Source organism: Neomonachus schauinslandi, chromosome 5 (genome assembly GCF_002201575.2).
Source record: "Neomonachus schauinslandi chromosome 5, ASM220157v2, whole genome shotgun sequence".
Taxonomy (NCBI): Eukaryota; Metazoa; Chordata; class Mammalia; order Carnivora; family Phocidae; genus Neomonachus; species Neomonachus schauinslandi.
Genome location: NC_058407.1, coordinates 75,920,175 through 75,945,329, shown reverse-complemented (window position 1 = coordinate 75,945,329; position 25,155 = coordinate 75,920,175). Strand labels below are relative to the sequence as shown.

Here is a 25,155-nt window from a genome sequence, read left to right as displayed (position 1 = left end):
TTGTATCTTGTTATTATTATACATGTAGTAGGTACTTAAAGATAGTGAACGGGTGATAACATGTCCAGCTTCAAGGAGAAATATGGTATTTAATAGCCAACGGAAGACAGGAAATCTTTTGATGAATGACATGTATAGTATCAGAGTAAAAAGATCTGTTACAGTCTTATTTTAAAATAGCATGAACCCATGAATAAATATCCATTCAAGTTTATCAGTGATGATTAGTAAAGATGAAGTATTTTACCTCTCAACTAAATGTTTAATCAAGTAAGACCACTGAAGGTGCATGTAACTTTTTTATTGAGGCACAACAAGGCATTATAACTTGCCTGAACTTGAGGCAGTCAGTTTAGTAAGCTGAACGTTAATACAGTTAAGGATTAAGTGCAAACAATATACATTCACAGCTTGACTAGCGAGGCTACATCACAATTTATAAAGTGCCAGATTAGTGCTAATTGTCATTCAGCTTGAATTTTTCACCTTGGGGAGGAAAACAAAAAAGTAAGGACCTCCTCCTTCCTCTAGGAATGAAACCATTTTCCTAAACCAGTCAGTCACAAGGGCAAAGACTACGTCTCCTTTAACCGCACTAATTAAAACACCATCCTTCTACTATCAATTCTGCACTGACTTTCAATCTTGGTAAAGAAGGTAGCCTGAAAATGTGGAGTATTTCCAACTACTTCCATAAATCGCTCCCCTGTGCAAACGTAACCAGATCTGGTCTCCCTGGAAGAGCTGAAGAATTGCATGATTGCTAGCAGTTTCGTGGTCTGGAGCACCGTCATTGGCATAGGCAGATACCAAGACCTCTTCGTTCTTCATGAGGTTGACATACAGTGGCACATTCACTGCCAGCTTTAGCATGTGAAAAATGAACACGTAAGTGCCATTCACCGGGCAATTAAATCTACCAAGCTGAAGATCAAAGGTTTCTCCCAGGTTGTTCAGAAGAAGATCAAACACAATGGGTTGGTCTAAAGTTCCAGGGGCGAGATTAGAGGTTCTGGCTGCTGAGAAGGCAACTCGCATCTGCTGAGGCAGGGGGTAGACGTGTACTGGCAGTATGGTGGCTGCTGGACTGGTCACAGGCACATCCACTGGGGTCATGCTACGCGAGTCTCCTTGTCCAGAGTCACCACTGTTAAAGGTTTCGTTGTCTCTTTCTGGGCTGCTCACCTGAGAAGAATCACTCCACCCTGCTGTTTTATTAGCAACAGTGAGTTTCTCATAATGAAGCAGTTAGCTTTGAACACAATATTTAACATTAGTCGGCTACTGAAACACAGATAAAGATACATTTTATAGTAAATTCTAAAACAAAAGCAACAAAGTATAGCTACAGTATACTTTTCTAGATTTTTCTAGCAATAGGCTTGTGAACTATTCTAAAGCCAGAAAGGACCTAAGATGATCTTATCTACTAGCCCCATTTTTTTAAAGTCTTTTTTTTTTTTTTAAAGAAAATGAGGCTCCTGAAAATGCTGGCTAGGTAGCCAAGTCTAAAACCCAGGTTGGAACATTCTTTCTACTTCTTTATCTTTCTTCCATAATTCTCACTCCGTTCTTCATTCCTCAATGACAAATCCACTCCAAGTATCTAATGTATGAGGACTCAAGAAAACGGAGATTAAATAAAAGAACCAACTTTTAGAACTGCTAGACAGTCAAAGATATTTTGTAATGGTACTAAGACCCACGATGAAGGTTCTACATTTCCAAGTTAATGAACGTGAAATTTTAATGCATTAAGTACTGTACAAAACACAGCTCAGATATAAAGCCAAGACAGCATGAATAGCAACTGTTTTCTTAAAAGGAAAAGATTGTTTTCTTGTGATAAAGTTAGTTAATCTTCAATAATTCTTGATTTTCAGGTACACTGAATCTTTTAATAGTACCGTCACATTTTTTTAAAAAGTATTATAATACCCTGCTGTGGAAATTTCAAGTCATGGTATCTTTTACAATTTTATTTATTTGACAGAGAGAGTACTTCTATAACCTCTGTAAATAAATTTTATTTATTTGCAGGGGAGCAGCAGAGGGAGAGGGAGAAGCAGGCTCCCCACTGAGCAGGGAGCCCGATGCAGGGCTCGATCCCAGGACCCTGAGATCATGGCCTGAGCCGAAGGTAGACGCTTAACCGACTGAGCCATTCAGGTGCCCAAGTCATGGTGTCTTAAACTGTTATTTATTCCTATCTTTCAATGTAGTGACATTAGAGTATCTGGAAGTTCCCATTATTACAAGAACCATCATCCTGAATCATCACATGAAACTATCTGAAGCATGCATAGTGAGTATGTATCAAAGGTGGAAATGTACTGCAGTGTCAGGCAAACTGAAAGAAGCACACACAGACTTTTAATTAAACGGACAACTGACTGCCACAGCTGTTCCAGTAGTCTAGTATCTCCCTCGGGTCTTCAGTACTACACTTACACAAAATGAAAACTTTAAAAGATAAACGGTGAAAACAATGCACTCTGGGGAGAACTTCACAGAAGATAAAGAAAGATCTAGAGATTTATGTTTTGGGTGACCCAGTTAATAATCCTTACCTCTTGAATTTGTCCGAGGTCCACCAGATGTCCCTCCTCGCTTGTAACACTGCTGGAAATTATCCTGAAACGAACACGCAGTATTTAACCTTGGCACCAAAACTGCAAGATTGATAACTAGTTATTTCCCAGTGTTACTGGCTGGTAAAACCGTAAGATTCAAGTCCTCATAGCCTTTTATCTGGCCTTTCCCAGCAACCACAGAGGCTCATATGTTTCCAAACACCAAGAAAAACAAAAGCAAGGGCCACAATAGCAATATCTGTTTCATCTATTAATTAACCTGACCATCTAGGTATGCTAATATTTGCAAAAATGATAAGGCGTCTAGGAAACACTATGTAAAAGATACATACAATGCTAAGTAATAAGGGAAATTCAGAAATATGGCATGGTCTTCTACCCCTTAGATCAAGATAAAAGGAAGTAAGGCAAGAACACAGACTATTTCAATCTTGCCCTATTTATAAATCAAACTGTGAAGACAATTATGAACTACATTAGGGTTTTCTTCTGTTTTGATACAGGAGTCGATAAGAATTATATTGCATGAATGTACTATTGCCTGAAAACAGAACTTAGTATCTTCAAGAAAAAATGTTCAGGAGGCAACATTTCAAACAGACTCCTGAATATGGTGAAAGTCCGCTCCAAACAATTCATGAAAAGAATATTTAATGGTGTGATTAGATTAATATATGCAATAAAAAAATTTTAAACAGGACAAGGTACACAACAATTAACTCTCCAACCCCAAACTCCTAATATTCTTCCCAGTAGCAACCACTATTTCTATCTTATGTTTCTTCAGGAAGAAATTTATGTATTTATTTTTAATGTAAAGCTCTACACCTAACATGGGCCTTGAACTCATGACTCTGAGATCAAAAGTCATGCATGCTCTACTGACTGAGCCAGCCAGGTGCCCCAGGAAGAAATTCTTTAACACTGGTGTTAAGAACAGCTCCAGTGGACGCCTGAACAGCTCAGTCGGTTAAGCGTCTGCCTTTGGCTCAGGTCATGATCCCAGGGTCCTGGGATCGAGTCCCTCATCAGGCTCCTTGCTCAGTGGGGAGCCTGCTTCTCCCTCTGCCTGCCGCTCTCCCTGCTTGTGTGCATGTGTGTTCTCTCTCTAAAAATAAATAAAATCTTTAAATAAAGAACCAATCCTTTAATCTCATTTGAAATTAAAAAAAAAAAAAAAAACAGCTCCATTACTGATGTCTGTGTTAATCAACTCATTCCCTTCACATACATGTTATTAAGAGCTAATATTTGCATGCTTGATATACATCTGGCACTGTGGTGCTAAGCATTTATATGTATTAATTCACTTAATCCTCAGGATAGCTCATAGAATAATCCTCACAACACGTCAGAGTGAGATGAGTAACTCACAGATGAGTCATCATCTAACAGATAAGGAACCAGAGTTCAGAAAGTTTATGCAACATACCCAAGGTCACACAACAAAGGAAGTAATGGAATCAGGGATCGAACCCAAGTCATTTAGGTGATTTGGTGTGTTCTCTGAAGTGTGTTCTAAACCCCTTTTCAATACTGCCTCTGTACAGACATCTACCTGACTTCATGTAACTGTAAGCTCTTCAAATACAGGTACTTTATATATTACAAGAGAACTCAGTTTGGTACCAAATACATACTTAAAAGGCTTGTAAAACTTCAAAACTGAAAATTCTGATGTATACAGTCATAGCCACATACGACCAATGACAGGGAGATCCCAAGATCTCCCTTTGTTATCAGTCTTTTATCACAGTTGCAAAGAAAATCTGCTGAGTTATTCAAATAAAAAAAATTTAAACTTCCAAAAAAGGCCTTTCCTACACCCGATACCTAGAAAAGTTAAATTGAAAGCAACACAATAAAGTGAAGCTCACAGGGTCTGGAGTTAGGAACATGCACGCTCATCTGCGTTCTACCACCTGCTTGCTGAGTGACCTTAGACAAGTTACTTAACTGGTTTCTGAACCCCAGTCTTTCTTATGAGGTAGAGGAGTAAATGAGTTAATACAAACAACATGATAAAGTCCTTAAGACCTTCCAAGTTCTGTGTAACAGGCAACCCCTCTATGGGTTACTGAAAAGACTTCCAACTCAACTCCTCCCCCACAGTCCTGACAAGTAGTTCTCAAACAAAAGAGCGCCTTACATGAAATCAACTGTGACTCTGCTGTAGTTTAATCACCGGCTTAACATCAACAACTGTACTACTATGCAACTACGACAACTATTCTTACCCTTTGGGAATAAGGTGTTCCAGGATATTCTCTAGCTTGGAACTGTAGCTGGCTATAATTTCCATTGGTAATTGAAGGTGGTCCTCTATAAGTATCAAAACCTAATAAATAAACAACTTAAATAAAATTATGGGCAAAATTATACTAAACTTTAAAATAGTCTAATTCTGTACCACTTTAAAAGTTAAACTGATCCTATAATACCATTATTAGATTTATTTCTTCTTTAAGCAAACTACTGACATTGCTTCCACAATACACCACATACTTATAAAATATCACTGACTTCAAATAAGCCAACTGTAGAAATTTACTATTGCTGGAATGCAGGTGAGGTTCAGAAAGTGGAGTAGCTAAGGCCTGTCTAGAGCACTTCTGCTAAAACCAAGCAGTGACAGAACACTTGGAACCACCTCTTAAGACTTAAGAGAATATCACTATCAATAGTCTCAAAGTTTATGTTTTTATGTACGGTATCCTCTGTTAGACAACTAGAAAGTGGGCATTGCCTAATTATGACATTTTGAACAGTCAAGTCAATTAACAAAGGGAAGTAAGTATTTAAATATGAAAACCAAAATTCATCCCTAGAAAAACAAGATGCTCAATATTTCCCTTCAGCAAGTCACAGGATCAATCTGCTTTTCATACAAAAAGTTCCTCTGTTATACAGACAACAGGTATATTACAAATACTGCATTTTGCAGAAATAGGGAATTCTCTACCACAATATGGAGGGCAACTAAAAAAGGAACAAGGTAAAGTAAAAATAGTTTGAGTTAAGTAAATATAAACAAAATAATTCAGTATAATTGAATTTTGTTCAGAGCATACCTTTATAACCACCAGGGGACCGATACGAATTGGTTAGTAATCTCCCACCACGAGTACATCCTCTAACAGATCCCCGGGTATTGACAAATGGTTGAGAGGGTCTGGGAAATACATTCGTCTGTGCTGGGTAAAAGGCAAGGCTACCATTGCTTACTTGAATAGTTCCATCAGGATAACTTGCTGCTTAAGGAAACAGTTTTAGAGTCCAAGAGTTAAATGGTAACAAAGATTTAATATGCTTTATACTTAAAAGTAATTGTATATCAAAACCTTTAATACAATTTCCTCCTTTAAAAAAAAACAGGTACTATATATGTATGTTTATAGAGATCCTGGTATCTATACATATATATATTTAGGTAACAGAGTATTATTCTGCCTTAGAAAGGAAGGAAATTCTGACACATGCTACATGGGTGAATCTGAAGACACTATGATGAATGAAGCAGGCCAGTCACAAAAGGAAAAATACTGAATGACTGCACTTACTCTAGGTTAAGTACCTAGAGAGGTCAAATTCATAGACTATAATGGAGGTGCCGGTGGCTGTCGGGAGAGGGAATGGAGAGTTCGTGTTAAGTGGGTAGAGCTTCAGTTGGGGAAGATGAGAAAGTCCTGGAGATGAATGCTGGTGACAGCTGCACAACAATCTGGCTGTACACTTAAAAATGGTGAAAATGGTAAAATTTATTTTATGTGTATTCTACCACAATTAAAGGGGAAAAAAGCTAAATATTCCAGACCAAGGAGTAAAGGAGTAAAAGACAATGAATTTTAGTTAATACTGTACTTGAGAACACGTGTGACAAATATCCCCTATGGAAATCATCTGCCCTATGTTTTCACATAGTACAGATGCGAACAGAATAGGGGCATGGGTGAGAGGTCCAAGGATTTACTTTTAGTACCTCTTGTGATTAACCAAGTACCGAGAATGCCCGAATTCATTTGCTCAGGCTTAAGTTTTAGAAAACTCAAAAGGGGTCTGAAATACCAACACTAAAAATCTACAGGTGTTTATTAAATTAGGAAAGAATTACAAAGTTGCCTATTCTTTCATGTATTAGAATAGCATGAAAAGCACAACAGTTCATCTCCAAGCAAACAGTGGAATAAGCACACTAAGTTATATCTTCACCTTATCAATGCTTTAAGAGGGAAGAAGAGAGAAAAGACCAAATAGCTGTCTGTCTGTGCTAGAAGATTTTAAAAGCAGCTCTATAGTGCCCTATCTACCTCCCTATTACTGTCCATGGGAATCAAAGCAATCAGGTTTAAAAATATGCGACTACTTCTAGGTTAAATCAACCACCTAAGTGCTACCTCTACAAAAGTTAAGAAGAAAAGGCACATAAGTGCTTCTCGACACTTGAACATGTGGAGAAATAATGCTTGACTAGTCAAGAAAGAACCCCTCAACTATCACGACTGAGCTGCTTTCCATTCAATTAGCTGTCATCTAAGTGTTCCAAATGTCACATGCAGAGACCTTACCCGCCTCTTGAGAAAGGACAGCCTGCTCCACATGGACAGCCGGCGGTTGGCACTGGGGTGGTGTTTGTGTACTTGCCGTAGTAAAACTCTGATTGTAGCTAGATGAGTAAGGGGATTCTTTTATTTCTTGTTCTTTCCGCGGAGGCAGAGGGGCATTAACATTGAATACCTTAAAAGACAAGGGTACACCTAGTCATTTGTGAAGTTTCACAGAAAATTATTAAGGGTGACATCTAACAAAACTCTGCAACTTTCAAAAACTTCTATTTGATGGGCAAAGGACTTGAACAGACATTTCTCCAAAGAAGAGAAATGGTCAATAAGTACATGAAAGATGCTTATCATTAGGGAAATACAAGTCAAAACCACAATGATACCACGTCATACCCATTAGAATGGCTGCTACCAAAAAAAAAAAAAAAAAAAAAAAAACCACAAAATCTAAGCAGTGGTGTAAATGGACCCTTGTGCATCGCTGGTGGAAATGTAAAATGGTGCAACCCACTGTAGAAAACAGTATGGTGGTTCCTCAAAAAGTTAAGCACAGAATTACTGTGTGATCCAGCAATTCCACTTCTAACATATATGCAAAAGGAATGAAAGCAGTGACTCCAGTTTTGTACGCTAAGATTAAAACATCTGTAGCTTGGTTCTAATCTATATAACTTAGATACTTATTACACATAAGCACAAAATATTATTCATAATAGACAAAAGGTGGAAACAACCCAAGTGTCCATCAATAGCTGAATGGATAAAATACAGTACAGGGGTGTGTGGGTGGCTCAGTCGGTGATCTCAGCTCAGGTCTTGATCTCAGGGTTTGAGTTCAAGCCTCACACTGGGCTCCACGCACAGCATGGAGCCTACTTAAAAAAAGCAGTATATGCATACAATGGAATATTACTTAGCCATGAAAAAAAGGATGACATTCTGATCGATGGTACAAACACGGACAACCTTGAGAACATTATGCTAAGTGAAACAAGTCAGACACAAAAAGACAAATACTGTGATTCCATTTATATGAGTACTTAGAATAGGTAAAAGTCGTAAGAGGCAAAAAGGTCACCAGGAGCTGGAGAGAGGAAGGAATAAAGAGTTACTGTTTAATGAGTAGTTTCTGTTTTGGATGATGAAATACGTTTTGGAAATAGTGGAAGTGGCTGTATAACACTGTGTATGTACTGAATGCCACTGTGTTATACACTTAAAAATGGCTAAAATGGTGAATTTTGTGTTATATTTACCATGGCACAGAAAACACTATTTGGTTTCTAACAGACACAAACTCAAGTACAAAAATTAATCTCCCTGCTACTATGATATCCTATAATGCACACTGAGAAAGAAAGCTACATAGGGCAAGAGGGTACTTTTTCAAAAATTAAAGATGAATGAAAAAATCTGCTACCTACTAAATTTCTACCATATGGCAGGCAATGACCTGTCCAGACTCTGGCCATTGTCTATAAAATAGCACTTCCATTACTCTCTAGTCCCCTTACCCTGCTCCATTTTTTCCCTTAACACATAGCACTTGATAGTATTATATAAATATTTTTCTCTCTAGCCCTCTATTTTGAAATTTAAGCTTCTTGAGCACAAAGACTTGTCTCTTTTTCATTGCTAAAACCCAACCCAAGTGATTAAGAACCGTGTCTGATTTCATCACTACCTGTTTGTTGAATGAACAAATAAAGGAACAAATGAGAACCAATTCATACTGGATAGGATTCAAACAGGTAGAGAAGATAGACTGGCATGAGCAAAAAAGATACTGTGACAAGAACATACAAGGCAAGTATGTGAGACTTGCCTGGAAAGTTACCGCAGACTACAAAAGTTATTAGGTGTCAAGCAAAGGACTTTCAATTTCATTCTGTAATGAATCACTGTTTGCTTTTAATTAGGAATGAGAAAAAGTCAGTTAAAACCAATGTGGCAATACTGTGCAGGGTTGACTGACAGGGTTAAGAGGGAAAACAAAAACAAAGCAGTTCCAAGTGGCCAAGCAGGAAGTGATAAGATTAGTGAATTCAGGTGTCTGAATTTACCAACCTATCTCTCTGCATTGTACCTGCTTTCCATGGCCACTCCACTGGCCCCACCTCTCCATCACTCAAAAGTACCTAGAGTGGGGCATTAAAGCATCATCAGATACCTATTCACTAAGATTTGGTTTTTTTCCTAAAGAGTTGTTTTATAGTGTCCTGCTTTACAGAATAAACATATAAACCTAGTTGTAGTATTACCTTAAAAAAAGTTTTAAACATTTGTAGAGGAATTTGTAATTCAGAATACCAAATTGCAACAATTCTCCAAAAACCAGCAGAAGATCAAGATGAAATCAAACGTAAGTTTCAGGAATGACAGAACACCCAAGTATGTGTCCTATATTTCAAGTTTGATGCTATGGAACATCACTAGTGTGGTATTAGTAATGGTTAGTATTATTAAGCTGTTCATAGAAAATTACGTTTCTCGGGGTGCCTGGGTGGTGCAGTCAGTTAAAGTGTCCCAAGTCTTGGTTTCCACTCAGGTCTGATCTCAGGGTCATAAGATCAAGCCCTGGGTCAGACTCCGTGCTCAGTCAACTTGGGTCCCTCTCTCCCTCTCCCCTCCACTCGCTTCTCCCTCTCCCCTCCACTTGCTCTCTCTCTCAAACAAATCTTAAAAAAAAAGGAAAGAAAGAAAATTATGTTTCTCAGCCACACATTTCATTTAATTAATATGGATCCTCTGCTTTGCCTGCTACTAATTTTCTGAGAGGGGAAAATGTTCTGATAAAATACCCATTCAAAATTCGCAAGGCTTTGGATTTAATAGTCTTCGACTACAAATAATATTTGCATTGGACAAAAGTAAATTATCAACCCAAATAAGAGTAATACAAAGGCAAAGTTCTTCACATACTAAGTACCCAATAATGGATGTAAGAGAAACAATGGCTTTTTTTAACAGGAATAATGAACTGCAATCATTCATGTTTCATACTCACTGTCTGCATGGCTTGAAAGGGCGCTGTGTTAATGGTTACTGAACTACTACTTGCTGGAGGTGACTGGAAGCCCTGTTCAGAGCCCTTTGACATGGGAGGATTTGGAGAAGCTAGTGAAGACGGTTGCTTGCTTGGGGGCACTGCTGCCTGGGGAGGAGAAATGCAGCATCAGCCAATCACCTGCCACATAACAAGCAGTTAACTTACACTAAACCCCAGACTGGCATAAGTCAGCAAGTTCTATAGGATGACATTTGGACACAGGAATGCAAAAGAATAGCTTTTGCTTACAATTTCAAATCACAACTGCTGAGGATGCACACTAGCATTTGCTTTGCACAGCTTGCTGACTAGGTGAAAGAGTCTTACTATTAATCAGTCTAACAAATGAGGTGCTCAACTTTTTATGAGTACCTAGTTCTTTTCAAACCGTGAAATGGTATTTTCCAGCTAAGAATCTAATATTTCAAATCTATACAGAAGAATTAAGAAAAATCTTAGGTTAGTTGCTTAGTCGGTGTTAATTTTTCTTGATTTTAAAGTCTTATTCCTGGATCTCTACGTCAGCTGCCTAAAAAAGAAAACCAAACCTGATCTAATTTAAATAATCCTTACCTACAGTAATAAGCGAGACCTTGATATAACAGATTACAAATCCAAAGGCTTAAAAATACCAAAAAACCAATCCCAATCAGATTATGAAGCAGAGCTATGACTCACTTGGTCACACTTTCCTCTTCTTAAAATGAGGAACCAAGTAATTTTAATTCAGACGAAGTCTGCACCATAAAACTTAATGTGCATCTATATTTTCTTATATCCTAAAATGAATACATTATCTTGTACAATACTTAACCAAAAATAATAAACCATAAGAGTTGTTAAATTAATCCAAAAAAATCATGGTATTTTGCTGTATCTACTTCAAGGATTTGCTCAAACTTAGCAAAACCTATCACTTTGGAATTGAAAGCACAAACTTAATATAGTTGACCCTTGAAAAACACAGGGGTTAGGAGTGCTGACCCCCCCAACAGTCAAAAATCTGCATATAACTTTTTGACTCCCCCAAAACTTAACTATTAATAGCCTATAGTGACAGAAAGGAAACTTTACCAATAACAAATAGTCTATTAATACATATTTTGTAGGTATATGTATTATATACTGTGTTCTTACAATAAGGTAACCTAGAGAAAAATGTTAAGAAATCCCAAGGCCCGGGGCGCCTGGGTGGCTCAGTCGGTTAAGCAACTGCCTTCGGCTCAGGTCATGATCTCAGGGTCCTGGGATCGAGCCCTGCATTGGGCTCCCTGCTTGGAGGGAAGCCTGCTTCTCCCTTTCCCACTCCCCCTGCTTGTGTTCCCTCTCTCGCTTTCTGTCAAATAAATAAATAAAATCTTAAAAAAAAAAAAAGAAAGAAAGAAAAGAAATCCTAAGGCCCAAGTGTCCATCAATTGATGAATCGGTAAAGAAAATGTGGTATGTAGGTATGTGCGCACACACACACAATGAAACGTTATTCAGCCATAAAAAAAAGAATGAAATCTAACGACATGGATATAGCTAGAGAGTATAATGCTAAGCGAAATAAGTCAGTCAGAGAAAGACAAATACCATGTGATTTCATTCATATGAGGAATTTAAGAAACAAAAGAAACGAGCAAGAGGGCAAAAAAAAAAGACCAAGAAACAGACTCTTAAGCATAGAGAACAAACTGATGGTTACCAGAAGGGAGGTGAGTGGGGAGATGGGTTAAGTGGGTGATGGGTATTAAGCAGGGCACTTATTGTGATGAGTACCGGGTGATTTATGGAAGTGTTGAATCACTAAATTGTATACCTAAAACTAATATAATATTCCAGTTAGTATGTTAACTGGAATTAAAATAAAAAATTAAAAAAAGAAAATAAGGAATACATTTACAGTACTATACTGTATTAATTTAAAAAAAAAAAAATCCATGTATAAGTGGACCTGCAGTTCAAAACCCATGTTGTTCAAGGGTCAACGGTACTGTCAAAATGCTCTCACAAAGAGAATGTAACTCTTTCCAACCAAGGCAGTGCTAACACTAACACTATAAACTTACTGAGTCTGCAGTTACAGAAGTAGATTTTTCCACTAAGGATTCCTTCAATATAAACATAATGAGAAACTTGACCTAATCCTACCTAGAACTTTTCACCTTTTTTGACATCAGCAATTCACACATTTATTGTAGCTGATAAGGCAATACACTACTAAGTCTATTTATATGGCAAAGTCACAGCAAAGTTACCTGTGTAAGCTCCAGGACCACAACATCTACAGAAAGCAATACATGAGTAAAGTATAAATGTTAAAAATCATTCAACTGATTGTGGTTGCAATGCATAAATGCATAAGATAAACTGGTTCCGCTATTTAAGACAGAAAAGAAATTAATTGGTCTCTTATTACCTCAGGAGTCTCTGAGGTCATAAACTCTGTTTCAGATCCCGAAGAAGCCTGATCAGTAGTAACCAAGCAAGCATTTGAGCTACAAGTAACTGAAGAAGCAGCAGCCTAGACACAGGAAAATATAAAACATTGTAAAAGACGTATTTTCTTCACTTTTTATTTCTTGGGCCCTGGGCTTCCTAACATGCTACTCTTACCACGCACTCACTGGTGCCAAATAACTATGCCAACCACTTTATACACATTAATCCTAACAATAACCCTGTGAGGCAGATACAACTATCCCCATTTTATTGACAAAAAGGCAGAGGCAAAGAAAGGTTAGGTAATTTACCCAAGATCACATGAAAATCAAGTTTTAGAGCTGAGAGTCAAACCCAAGCAGTCAGCTAAATTGCCTTTCCAGGGCTGGTCACCAAAGCTACACATCTAATCCCGTCCTCACTTGTCAAGATTCTTGTCCCTGGAAAACTGGGGCCAAGATTTTGCATCTGGCACTCAATAGCAGTTCACCAGAAGCAGCTCAGGGTACATTTAACACTCTAGGCACACTTCTGCCAGGGATCCTAATAACTATGCTTTGACTCAATGCTCCCAATGTCTTCAAGAGGTAGGTAGAAGTACAAATAGAAAGGATACACAAATCACAGTAGCATCAAAATTCTAAAAAATTAAAGCTAGTAATATTTATAAAACAAAAATTGGGAACACAGCAGGAACTAAGGTTGTGACAACTGTTGCCAATAAAAAACTAAAGTGGCCAGAGAAGAATTTTATGGCACGATATTAGAACATAAAGAGATCTATAAAAATCTAGCAATTGCATGTGTCAGTGAATCTGCTCCTTTTATCTAAATGCTTTTATGTGGGGCGCCTAGGTGGCTCAGTCATTAAGCATCTGCCTTTGGCTCAGGTCATGATCCCAGTGTCCTGGGATGGAGCGCGGTGTCATGCCCCCTGCTCCGCGGGGCGGGAAGCCTGCTTCTCCCTCTGCCTGCCTCTCCCCCTGCTTGTGTTGCTCTCTCTCTCTCTGACAAATAAATACATAAAATCTTTTAGAATAAATAAATAAATGCTTTGATGTGATTCTCAGAAGCCCAAGTAACATAATGGGTAAACTGGAAACTAATGAAGGGCAACCAAATATCCAGAGCAGTTATGTTTCAGTGACCTTCTAGGTGGTCATCAGAATAGGCCGCTTCCTGGGAAGGAAAACGGAGACCAAGTTTTAAAAAGGTCTTAAAAATTTTTTTGAAATCCTTTGGAACATTTTACATATACCTAAATAAATAGGTATAATTTAGATCTGACCAAAATATTAGAACTATTACGACGATGTAGCGTTTCTAAAACATCTTTCTTCTGGCCCTCTCATTAAAGTACGAGACAACTGCCCAAAACAATTGAGACTGGCTGTTGTGGGGACGTAATTCTCTCTTGCCAGAAAGACTTACACAAGCTATGTTAAGGCAACTCAGGGCACTTGATACTTAAGCTTTTGAATTTTAGTTAGAAGATTCACTGAACGACTTGAGACACATTCTTCACATCAGTATTATTCAGAAGTTATGGCAGTTCTTGCTTCCAAAATTATTGTTAGGCAGACTAGCTGAAGGTAGTTTTAAGTTTTAGTGAGTAAACATGATGTTGGAGACCAGTGGTTCCCAAAAAATGGATGTGCAGATTCACCCAGGAAGCTTATGACTAATACAGATGACTAGGTAACACCCGTAGAAATTCTGATCCAGTAGGTTTTACGTGATATCTAGGAACATGTATCTTTATTAAAGTGATCAAGTGCTTCTGATGCAGCCATCCACAGACCTGTCCCTGAGAACTAAACTAGACCAGTGACTTTTCAAAAAAATTTTACTTGTCAAATGCAAGCCTCATTTAGAACCTAACAGCTAAAACAGATAAAATGGAGCCCTTAAAGCAGTGAGTGCGGTGAGGAACTCAGCTCAACAAATACATTTTGAAAACTGAGCCACACCTTATCAAACTAAATATAAACCACTATAAACAAATGGTATTCACTCAAGTTTTTGGACAGGAAGACAACAACTGTTGAGCCATCTGGTCAAAATATTTAACCTGTCAGAGCTGTTACTATAAAGAAAATTGCCATAAGGTTTTCAGACGGATCATGACAGGTTTTTTTGTTTTTGTTTTTTGCTTTTTTAAGGTAATGAGCAGAAAACGAGCAAACCTCAAACTTACTAGTGAAGGAAATGCAATGTGGCATCAGGCATCTCAATGATCTGGTCCCTTTATATCTCTACATGTGTTCTGTGAAAATCCGTTCCTCAGGTTAACTCTTTATGTGTGGAGGGACGTGGGAGATTAGCTAACCATGGGTTAAGCAAAATTAGTATCTTTCTTTAGACCCTTTACAATGCTGCTACACCAAGTGAGTCAGGGAGCTCAGTGGCAAAGTAAGATTCCCAGACAAGGTACCTCTGAATTCTTCAGACTTGCTTTTTCCTTGCTAGCATGAGCTAGCCTTCTCTTTTCTAACAGATGTCTTCCCCATGGTCGTTAGGTAACCTTCTGAGGACTAGTTATAGTTTATCTAAAAAACTAGATACCCCTAGAACATTTTCAGTAATTTAGTTAGGTATATTAGAAGTCAGCAAGTCTGATCATTCTTACCAAAGCAAGAGTTTCTTCCTGAATAGCCAAGAAAGATTACTTTAGAGAAGTTACCTGTAATGGCTCTTGAAGAAAATCACTTTGATTGGGTAGATTTTGTTCTGTAGATGCTGCAGAGAGTGAAATCAACAGTAAACTACTGAGGGTAGAGAAAAGTTTATGCATATCAACGGAGTGGAAACTAAAGTTTACCAAAAAAGCAGTAGCTGGAAAACCAGATCTGAAGTTCATCACGAATTTTCTATTAGAGCTTTAAAAAGTCAGAGAGGATCAGAGAAGAACAGAATACTAGTCCCTTCTATAAAATACATAATGATGTTTTTAAGGTTAAAGGGGCAAAAGCAGCATTGCAAGGCTCCCAAAAGCACTATTACTTTAAAAAATAACTAGTAATAGTAATCTGGAAGATAAATCTGAGCTATTATGAATAGTAATCAACTGCTTACGCTCAAGTTCCAAGTTTCAAACTAAGTCTTAGCTGGGTCATAGGTCTTTTCAGGTTTTTTCTCTTTGATCATGTATATTAATATACTTTTCAATTATACAGTTTTGGTTTAGTTTCTTCTTGTTAATGTCCATCACTTTTGTTACTCTCTATTATCCTTACTTCACCCAGGAATTACTACACCAATCCTCTAGTTGGTGTCTGCTACTCACTACAAACTGGACTAGGGCTTTAATTACCTCATTCCTCCCCTGAGATAAATGAGTGTAGGAAAGTTTGAACGTCAGATCAGATTCAATTCTAAGTTCCATCATTACTTACTGTGTTAATCAGTATACCAAATTTGACTGAGGTAATTTCACTCATAATTAGGACTGAAAAGTTTCAACACTAGATTTATAGAGTCGAAAGGACTCCAGTCACTTCAAAAAGAACATAAATTGCAAAAACAGCCATTGCACATCTCCATTCAAACATGTGGAGACTTTCTCTAAAATGCAAACAGAGAGACGCCTGGGTGGCTCAGTCAGTTAAGCCTCTGCCTTCAGCTCACGTCATGATCCCGCATCAGGCCCCTTGCTCAGTGGGGACCCTGCTTCTCCCTCTGTTCATGCTCTCTCTCTGACAAACAAATCTTTAAAACAAAACGTCTTCTAAAAAAATAATAAATAAAATAAAATGAATGCAAAAAGATGAGTGTACTAATGTCTTAATGGTAATTTACCCTTACATAACTGATGACATATAGATACATTTAGAATAAATTAGCATATAGACATAGTCTAACCCTTAAGATATCCAGAATAAAATTATCTGTAAAAGGAAACAACTATTAAACCTATGCATATTTATTCTGAGTATTAAGGATGAGTACATACCTACTGGGCTACCTGGAGTAGTTGAAGGCGGTTGTGACGATGGAATTGCACTTGAAGGTTTGTCAAAATCCAGAATAGATTCCTAAAGACAAGATTTTAAATCATGACTAGAAACAATTAGTCATTTGAAAGCTATTGCCATTAAATTATTCATGATGCCATCCATAGCTATTAAAGAATCTAGCTAGTAACTATCACAAAATGTCAATAACTTAGTCTTTATTAAGAGAAAAAATAGAGTTAAAAATAAAATCTAAACTGTCAAACCTTAAAATTATGTCAAATAATTCCAAAGCTTACCTTGGGGGTGGGGAAACCCACTTGACTTGAGGTCTTAAACATTAGCATTAATCCTATAACCTCATTTTTATTATGTCCAACCAATGAGGGTTTAATTATCTCAACCACTAAACTAGCTCATGCTATTATTAAACCTTTCATAATAAGAAACCATTCTGTATCTTGGTTCTCCCAGGAATGTTTCCAACATTTTGAATACTTAAGCTACACTTGTAGTAACCACTTTAGTTCTTTATCTTCACATAACCTAAATGCGTAAGGAATTCCCTCATTTTACAAGTAGAGGGTTCACAGGCTAAATACCTTGCCACAGATTTCACAGCTAGTAAATAGCAGAAATGGGATTTAAGCACAGGTCTACTTCCAAAGTTCAGGATCTTTTTAGTACATTAAAATATCTTATTTGTCTACTTCTTCCCTCAGTAATTATCATACTATTCTGAAATTCTTTAAGACTCAGTTTGACACAATTTAGCACATTAACTATTGCCATAACACTACGATCTTCTACAACTGGAGTATCAACTCCTTGAAGGCGATAAAGGTCTTAAAATTTTCTATGCACAACAGCACCTACCAGATACCAGGCACAGAGCAGGTCCTCACAGTCTGAGTGGAAACTACCAAAGATCTACAGCAGAAATTATATTTGAGCACTTATACTTTTTACATGTTTAATTCATTTTATTACAACAAACAAGAAACTACTGTCCTCATTTTTCAAAAAAGACACAGAGACAGTGAAGTAACCTGCCTGAACTGTGAGAGCTAGGAAGTGGCAGGGCCAGGATTCGCCCGCATTCTGAACACCAGAATTTATGCTCCTAACAATTTCATTAAAATGCTTCAGATGAGAAGCTAGTAGCCCCAGGAATTTCATTCAAGATTCATTTAAGAATGACTCATACTTGCATAAAGTTACAAGTTCCTTGAATCTGGGTCATCAGATCCTGCAGTTTTTCTTTCCTCAATACTGGATCCTTTGGAAGGGTCGAGGAAGAACCTACAGGCTGATGCATAGGCTTAGGCACCTACAAAATAAACCCACAATGTGTAAGAGTGAAATTCACATTCAACAGCCTAATTCAGGTAATTCAGCTTATCACTACATCTTAATGAAATCAAAACACATAGCAAAGTCCATTTATCAGATTTATCTCAGATGAAAAACTTCCACATAAATGCATTCTCTAAATAATTTAAGCAAACTTTAAGCACTTTTTCCCCCTTCAGATCCCCTTTAATGGGAGTATTTCTAAAGCATCCTCTTTTTAAAGGGAAGACCCAAATTAACAGAACTTCCTTGATAAAAAATTTTTCATTGTTCACAATCAGCTTGTCCTTTATCAGATGCCACCAACTCTAAGACACATAAAAGATTTTTCCCCAGAGAAAAAATTATACCAAATTAAATATACATCCCATTTTTATTATTTTTTTTTTTTTTAAAGATTTTATTTATTTATTTGAGAGCGAGAATGAGAGAGAGAGAGAGAGAGAGCATGAGAGGGGGAGGGTCAGAGGGAGAAGCAGACTCCCTGCGAAGCAGGGAGCCCGATGCGGGACTCGATCCTGGGACTCCAGGATCATGACCTGAGCTGAAGGCAGTCGCTTAACCAACTGAGCCACCCAGGCGCCCCTACATCCCATTTTTAAATGTCTGATTTCAGAAACATTAAGATGTAAAAATATATACATATACATCTTAAAATTGAGGAAATACTCTATCACATTTTGTTACTGAGCAAGTATACTTTGGGGCTATTAAGAGGTTAGCCCTTACACTAAATAGCTTACAAATGCTGTATACCCTGAATTAGACCTAATGCTTACAGAGTTAACGTCTTACAGCTGCCAGTGTGTCTCCCCTACCAGCTCTTCTCCACCTTCTAATTCACTGGGAAGTCACTCAGCTAAGCCTGTCAGAAGTGTCATAAAATAAGAGTTAATAGACCCTAGGTGGATATATGAAAGACTGTTAAAAGAAAAGTACGCGCTTTAGTGATTAATTTCATGTTATCTAGTCTTTTAGCTTTGAATTCTATTTTGGCCTTGACTGTACTTAGTCATGTTCTATATGGCTGAGATTGCAAGACAGAAAGTGTATTGTAGAGAAATGTCCTCTCAGTCACTGAAAGGCCCTGCAACTTCAATATAATGCTCTCTGTACCATAAAAGCAAATTAAATGAGTTTCAGCCTTTCCAACTAAGCACTCCTGATTTTAAATATTATTCAACAAAGAGCATCATATTCTGGTATGGTAAAGGCTCAGCACTACAATACCTAATGGAATTTTAAATTAGGTTTTTTAAAACAGGCTTTACTAAAATATTGGGTTTCTAAAATAAGTTTCTCAAAATAGTTTTCATTACAATTACTGTTGTGTGTATCTGGTTAATGAAATAAGACTATCAATCTTCTACAGGGTCAGAAGTTAAAATTGGTATTAACACTTGAAGAAGAGGAAGAAAGGCAAGCAAAAGGAGACAACACTAAAATTCTCTTCCCTTAAGGGAGGACTGAGGTAGGGGCAATTTATTTATAAAATGCAATGCTTTGATTTCTCCAAGCAAATGTTTTTCATCCTGTTAGAGGGCCAAAGATTTATCAGAAAGCCTCTGGCTGGGGTGCCCGGGTGGCTCAGTCATTTAAGCGTCTGCCTTCAGCTCAGGTCATGATACCGGGGTCCTGGGATCCAGCCCAATATCAGGCTCCCTGCTCGGCAGGAAGCCTGCTTCTCCCTCTTCCACCCCCCCTGCTTGTGCTCCCTCTCTCGCTATGTCTTTGTCAAATAAAATCTTTAAAACAAAAAGAAAGCCTCTGACTAAAACGACATGGAAGTGCAGGGAACATTACTAGACAGAGACAGAAAACACTGGGAAGATGAGAAGTTCACATTTCTTAGCAAACAAGCTTTTAACAAGTTTGCATTTAAATAGGGGTAAATAACTTGTAATTTAATAAATAGTACATCCAAGTATTATTATAAGCCTTCTTATCTTCCTGAAACAGGTTATTTACCATTAACAGAATTAGGTCTCATATTTGAAGCAAATCTCATACTCCAAAACCTAGTTACAGAATATTTAAAGTCTATAGTTTCCATCTCCAGAAATTTCTCATTTTGAAACAGAAATAGAGAACTAATTCAGATCCTACCCCACCTTCTGGAATATCTGCAACCACCAAACCACCGAAGAGTACAGGCTAATCTGAGCAATTACAAATGAGTGAAAGAAAAGCAAGAAAATACAGAAAAATTCTAACTTCTGTCAGAAAAAGTCATCTGTGTGCCAGCTGGAAGAAAATGAGTGAAATATAGTAAAACAAGCCTCTGATCCTGTGACATGCATTTACTTTTCTCACTTGTTCACATTATGATCTTGTCTAAACCATCCACTATTTTTATGTCATACCATGTCATTAAAATTGTAGCATTCAAACAGTATGTTCTAACTGTGGAAATTTCATCTCAGGTTAGGCTTGAAACACAGAATAGGTCTACTTCCAATTATCTAGGGAAAACGATAAATTATGCAAGGAAAAGTTAAATGAAATGCTATATACATTAATTTAACATGGGTTTTGTAAATTTTTTTTTAAGAGGACTAAAAAATTATTACAAGTTCTTATTTATGCCTACATTGACCAAAACAGACTGATACAAACAAACTCACATCTTTGGGTTCTGTATTAAACTTCCTGGGCAAGAGCTGGTCATTTGGTATGAGGCTTGCTGGAGCTACCCCCCAGGACTTTGGAGAAATCTGTGATTGTGGTGTTAAAGGGTGTTTTTGACTCTCAACATTGTTTTCCCAGGATTTTGGAGTCTCTGGCTGTCTTGAATCCTGGTCTTCACACATGTTAGTGGTCCATGATTTGGTGATGTCCTGTTCATTCTGCACAGGTGTCCAAGACTTTGGAGATTGCTTCTTTGGATCCTGTTCTTTCTGCAGCTGAACTGGCCAAGGCTTTGGTGTCTCCTCCTTCTTCTGTTCTTCTTGAATATATCCTGTTTTGGATTTAGGAGCTTCTTGCTTCCAATGGCTAGGAGCTGGCTTGGGTTTGGAGACGTCCTGCTTCTTCTGCTCTTCCTGCAGAGTGGACCTGAGTTTTGGATCTTGTTTCCTCTGTTCTAAGGAAACTGCAGGCTTTGATACCTCCTGGTGCTTAACAGAAGGCTCCCAGGATTTGAAGGATTCCTGTTTCTTTTCCTGACCATCTGGTTCAGTAAGCATATCCCAACATTTGGGGAGATTTGGTTTTCTAGCATAATCTGCTTCCCAAGATTGCTCGTCATCTTGTTTGCTTGAATAATCTACTTCTGTTATGTAGCGTCTGTTAAGAAACTAGACCAGAGAAAAAAATGTGCTTGAGACACAAAATCTGTAAAAGACCTTGAGGGGAACACTGAATTCTTTTAGTATTCCTATGTCCATTGGTCTGAGTCACTATGCTAACACGAAATTTCTGTCCTCATCCTACTTGAGAAGACCATCCTACTTTTTTGTCCAATACCACTTTCGACACTTCAAACGTAGCAATCTATACTTGACTCACCTCAAACTAGTAAGAACTGAACATCACAGTGCCAAGTTTGCTTGATTCAGGCTCTTTTACCAAGGTTATTCTGCCTCTGCCAACCTTAGACCACTCCACCCACCTGACTCCCTAACATGTTAAGGCAGGAGACAGTTCAGTTACACACATTCACATTATTCGGCCGTAGGTTTCCGGAATGACCAGCCCTTTCTTTATTTCTATTATGCATCAATCATACTGTGACTCTGACTCTTCCTTCTTTTCAGCTTCCAAGAATTTTAATGTCACTTCAAAAAGCGAATGAATTACCAATGTGAATAAATTCTGACAAAAGCAAAATCCTACCCATCTTTAAATTCTAACACGAGGGCCAAGAACAGCAGCTAACACTTGAGCAGTTATTGTGCACTAGGCCAAATTCTAAGCAATTTAGAATTGAACTCCTTTAATCCTCACACTAACACAAGGCAGGCATTACTATTATCCCCATTTTACATATGACGGTAACAGACACAGCTGGGCTAAACATCTTACCCAAGTCACTAAGCTAAGTAAGCTGCAAAGCTGGGATTCAAGCTGAAATCTAGTTCCAGAGCCTCAGCTCCTAAACTCACTGTACCAAAGTCTCAAAAACCAAAATCAGCAAATTACCTTTCAGAAACTTACCTCTTGGGGTTGTATCTCTGGCTGTGCAAGTTCCATAAGAGACTCTGGAAAGATAATACTCCCTTGAGTATTAAATAAATACTAAATAAACCACATGTTTTTAGGCTGATTACAACTGTATTTAATTGTAGTGACATATTTCAGAAGAAAGGATAGTACAGTGAAATATATTCATGGCAAAAGTAATCCCCACTATAAAGCATGTGGTCTGAAGCTAGCTGAAGCTAGCAGCTCTCCTTAAATGCCACTTTTCTAAAGTCATGTTCCACCTATAAACTGATTTTTGGTTGAAAATAAAGACTATCTCCTCTTATGCACAAGTACAGTTCCATTCAAGTTGAAACTATGTAACTCCAAGCCATGGGGTAAAAATTAGTCATCTCAGCTTGAAACAAAGGCCTTAAAGGCCTTTCACAGGCCCCTAAAGGCCTCCTAAAAGCCAGCTTAAGGATGGAAGTTGGTAAGGGAATGGAGACACTAAAGCATTAGACTAATAGAAAGTAAACCTAAGAAATAACTTGAATCATGCTAGTGAGAGGCTACTGGAACCCTGCCCTGGACTACCTACATAGAAGTGATATTTTTTAAATAAATTGAGTCCCAACAAACCAGAACAAAAGTGCCACTGACTCAAACTATCTCTTCCCCCCCCCCCCCCCAGAAAAGTGCGATTTTACAAAGTTTATTTCCTTTATTGACTTTGGCACATTTTTTCCAAATATGTTAACCTTAGATTATTTATAATCTCATTCTACTACCATTTTGAATTCTACTATGAGGATTTTAATCAACAATTTTAAACTGAATTATCTTACTAACAGTTTAACAAAGAAATCCATTCAAATTCCATAAAGGCCTCATTTGAACAGCGTATTCTCTTATAACAAAGAATAACCTTATGTTTCTGCTAAGATTCACTCCGTAAATATGGTAATAAAGCCTACAGACATATTCTAAGCCTAAGCTTATCCTGCTGCAAGTAGATTTCCATGCATGTAGAAATTAACAAATCAAAATAAGGCAATCCTTTTACAATGACGACTCATTTTGTGTTATTAAAAACGCAACCACTATAAAGAATTTCTGAGATCATAACAAACCTGACTCTTTGACAGATTCAGTTTTCAGTAATTGTTTTTTCTTCTCTGATTTTATTAGCATTTCTTCCTCCAATGACACTTCTTTTTCCTTAGCATTTTTTGGGACTGGGATACTCTCAAAATAGCCTGAGTTCAGCAATTTAGACAGCAGATCTTTCATGTGTTTGTCTAAGAAAGAGTGATTAAGACTTAGTTATCACATAACCTAATAGTTCATGGCAATTATTTGGAACAGATATCCTAATATAATTTTATCCTAGTTACAGTCTGTCATAATATCCTACACTGGGGGAATTCAAAGAACTGGTCAGTACCAGAGTAAATATGCAGTCCATCCTTTTGTCATGCTGAATCAAAATTAGGATCAGAATCCCAAAGTTTACCAAGTCACTTAAGTTTCTCTTGGCCTCCATTTCCACCATTTGAAAAATGACTAAAATCAGAGACCCTAATCAAAGACTAATATGTTATAAAAGCACACATCTATTCCCTGAGCTGAGAGTGAAGCCATTTCTCCTATCTGTCCCCAAGATCTCACAACTAGCATTATTCTACCTTCCAAGTAATTAAGGTCTTAGAGAAGTGAAAAAGCTCCTCAAACATAACCATTAGAAAACCCTATCTTGGACAATCTAACGGATTTTTAAATTACAAAATCCCATGATAAAAATTTTACTCTTGAATTACGGTCTCTGTGACTCCTAGAGTATCACCATTTGATTAGTTAGAAAAATCTTATTGAAATGATGTTAAAGTCGCTGCACCATAAACAGATCTAAAGTCTTTCATTTTTAATATCCACTAAAAATATAATTCCAAAGTTAAACAGTGTCCATACTTGATTTGGGTCTATTATTCCTTTCATAGGAGTACTATGACATAGCTTTTTTAAAAATCAATTTTGAGGTATAATTTACAAACAACAAAGTTCAGTCATTTAAGTGTACAGTTTTAACAGATACATAGCCACGTTACTCCCACCAGAACGAGGATATAAAACATTCTCATCAACTCAAAAGTTCCCTCATGCCCCTTTTATAACAATCTCCTCCACCCATACTCTTGAGAACCACTGACCTGCTTTCATTCTAGTTATGTCTTTTCTAGAATTCCATATAAATGGAATCATACAGTATGTACTCATTTTTTTGGTTTGGCTTCTTTCACTCAGCATAATTAAGATTTACATCCATGTTGTTGCACGTATCAATAGTTCATTCCTTTTTTATTATTGAGTAGATTCTACTGTATGGATATACCACATTTTGTTTATCAATTATCAGTTGCTGTACATCTAGGCTGTGTTCAGTCTGGGGCTATCATTAATAAAGCTGATACGAACATTCATGTACAAGTACTTATGTGAATATACATTTACAATTCTCTTGGGTACTGTAAGTGTAATTGCTTGGTCACATAGTAAGCATACCCTTAATTTTATGAACTGCCAAACAATGTCCCCCCCGAAGTTAGCTGTATCATTTTGCATTCTAACCAAGCAAAAAATCTCTATGATTTAAACTTGAAAGGACTTAGAAATTTTGAGATAGTTATACTGCATCTTTAGAATCTTTTTTAAAAGGAAGCAATCAGGGGCGCCTGGGTGGCTCAGTCGTTAAGCGTCTGCCTTCGGCTCAGGTCATGATCCCAGGGTCCTGGGATCGAGCCCCGCATCGGGCTCCCTGCTCAGCGGGAAGCCTGCTTCTCCCTCTCCCACTCCCCCTGCTTGTGTTCCCTCTCTCGCTGTATCTCTCACTGTCAAATAAATAAAATCTTAAAAAAAAAAAAGGAAGCAATCACTAGAAACAAAAATGTTTACTAGGGGTGCCTGGGTGGCTCAGTCAGTTAAGCGGCTGCCTTCGGCTCAGGTCATGATCCCGGGATCCTGGGATCGAGCCCTGCATCAGATTCCCTGCTCAGCAAGAGCCTGCCTCTCCCTCTCCCTCTGCCTGCCACTCTGCCTACTTG

At 37.6% G+C, this 25,155-nt stretch overlaps 1 protein-coding gene across 12 annotated transcripts in view; it reads right to left on the bottom strand.

Annotated features, from left to right (window-relative positions):
• Window positions 1–286: 286 nt before the first annotated feature.
• CAPRIN2 (caprin family member 2) overlaps window positions 287–25,155 on the bottom strand; it is a 45,879-nt gene continuing 21,010 nt past the window's right edge. The window contains exons 6-18 of one of the 12 annotated variants that reach the window (XM_021690500.1): window positions 23,188–23,355; window positions 22,088–22,131; window positions 20,557–21,228; window positions 17,787–17,909; window positions 16,579–16,660; window positions 15,310–15,365; window positions 12,604–12,708; window positions 10,161–10,307; window positions 7,160–7,328; window positions 5,666–5,845; window positions 4,832–4,932; window positions 2,571–2,634; window positions 287–1,208 (exon numbers count right to left, since the gene is read on the bottom strand). In XM_021690500.1, coding sequence (XP_021546175.1) covers window positions 640–1,208; window positions 2,571–2,634; window positions 4,832–4,932; window positions 5,666–5,845; window positions 7,160–7,328; window positions 10,161–10,307; window positions 12,604–12,708; window positions 15,310–15,365; window positions 16,579–16,660; window positions 17,787–17,909; window positions 20,557–21,228; window positions 22,088–22,131; window positions 23,188–23,355 — 2,480 coding nt within the window. In that variant the 3' untranslated portion in view covers window positions 287–639. Of the gene's footprint in view, window positions 1,253–2,570; window positions 2,635–4,831; window positions 4,933–5,665; window positions 5,849–7,159; window positions 7,329–10,160; window positions 10,308–12,603; window positions 12,709–15,309; window positions 15,366–16,578; window positions 16,661–17,786; window positions 17,910–20,556; window positions 21,229–22,087; window positions 22,132–23,187; window positions 23,356–25,155 lie in introns of all 12 variants that reach the window. The other 11 variants (XM_021690504.1, XM_021690502.1, XM_044914897.1 and 8 more) reach the window with 11 other exon arrangements.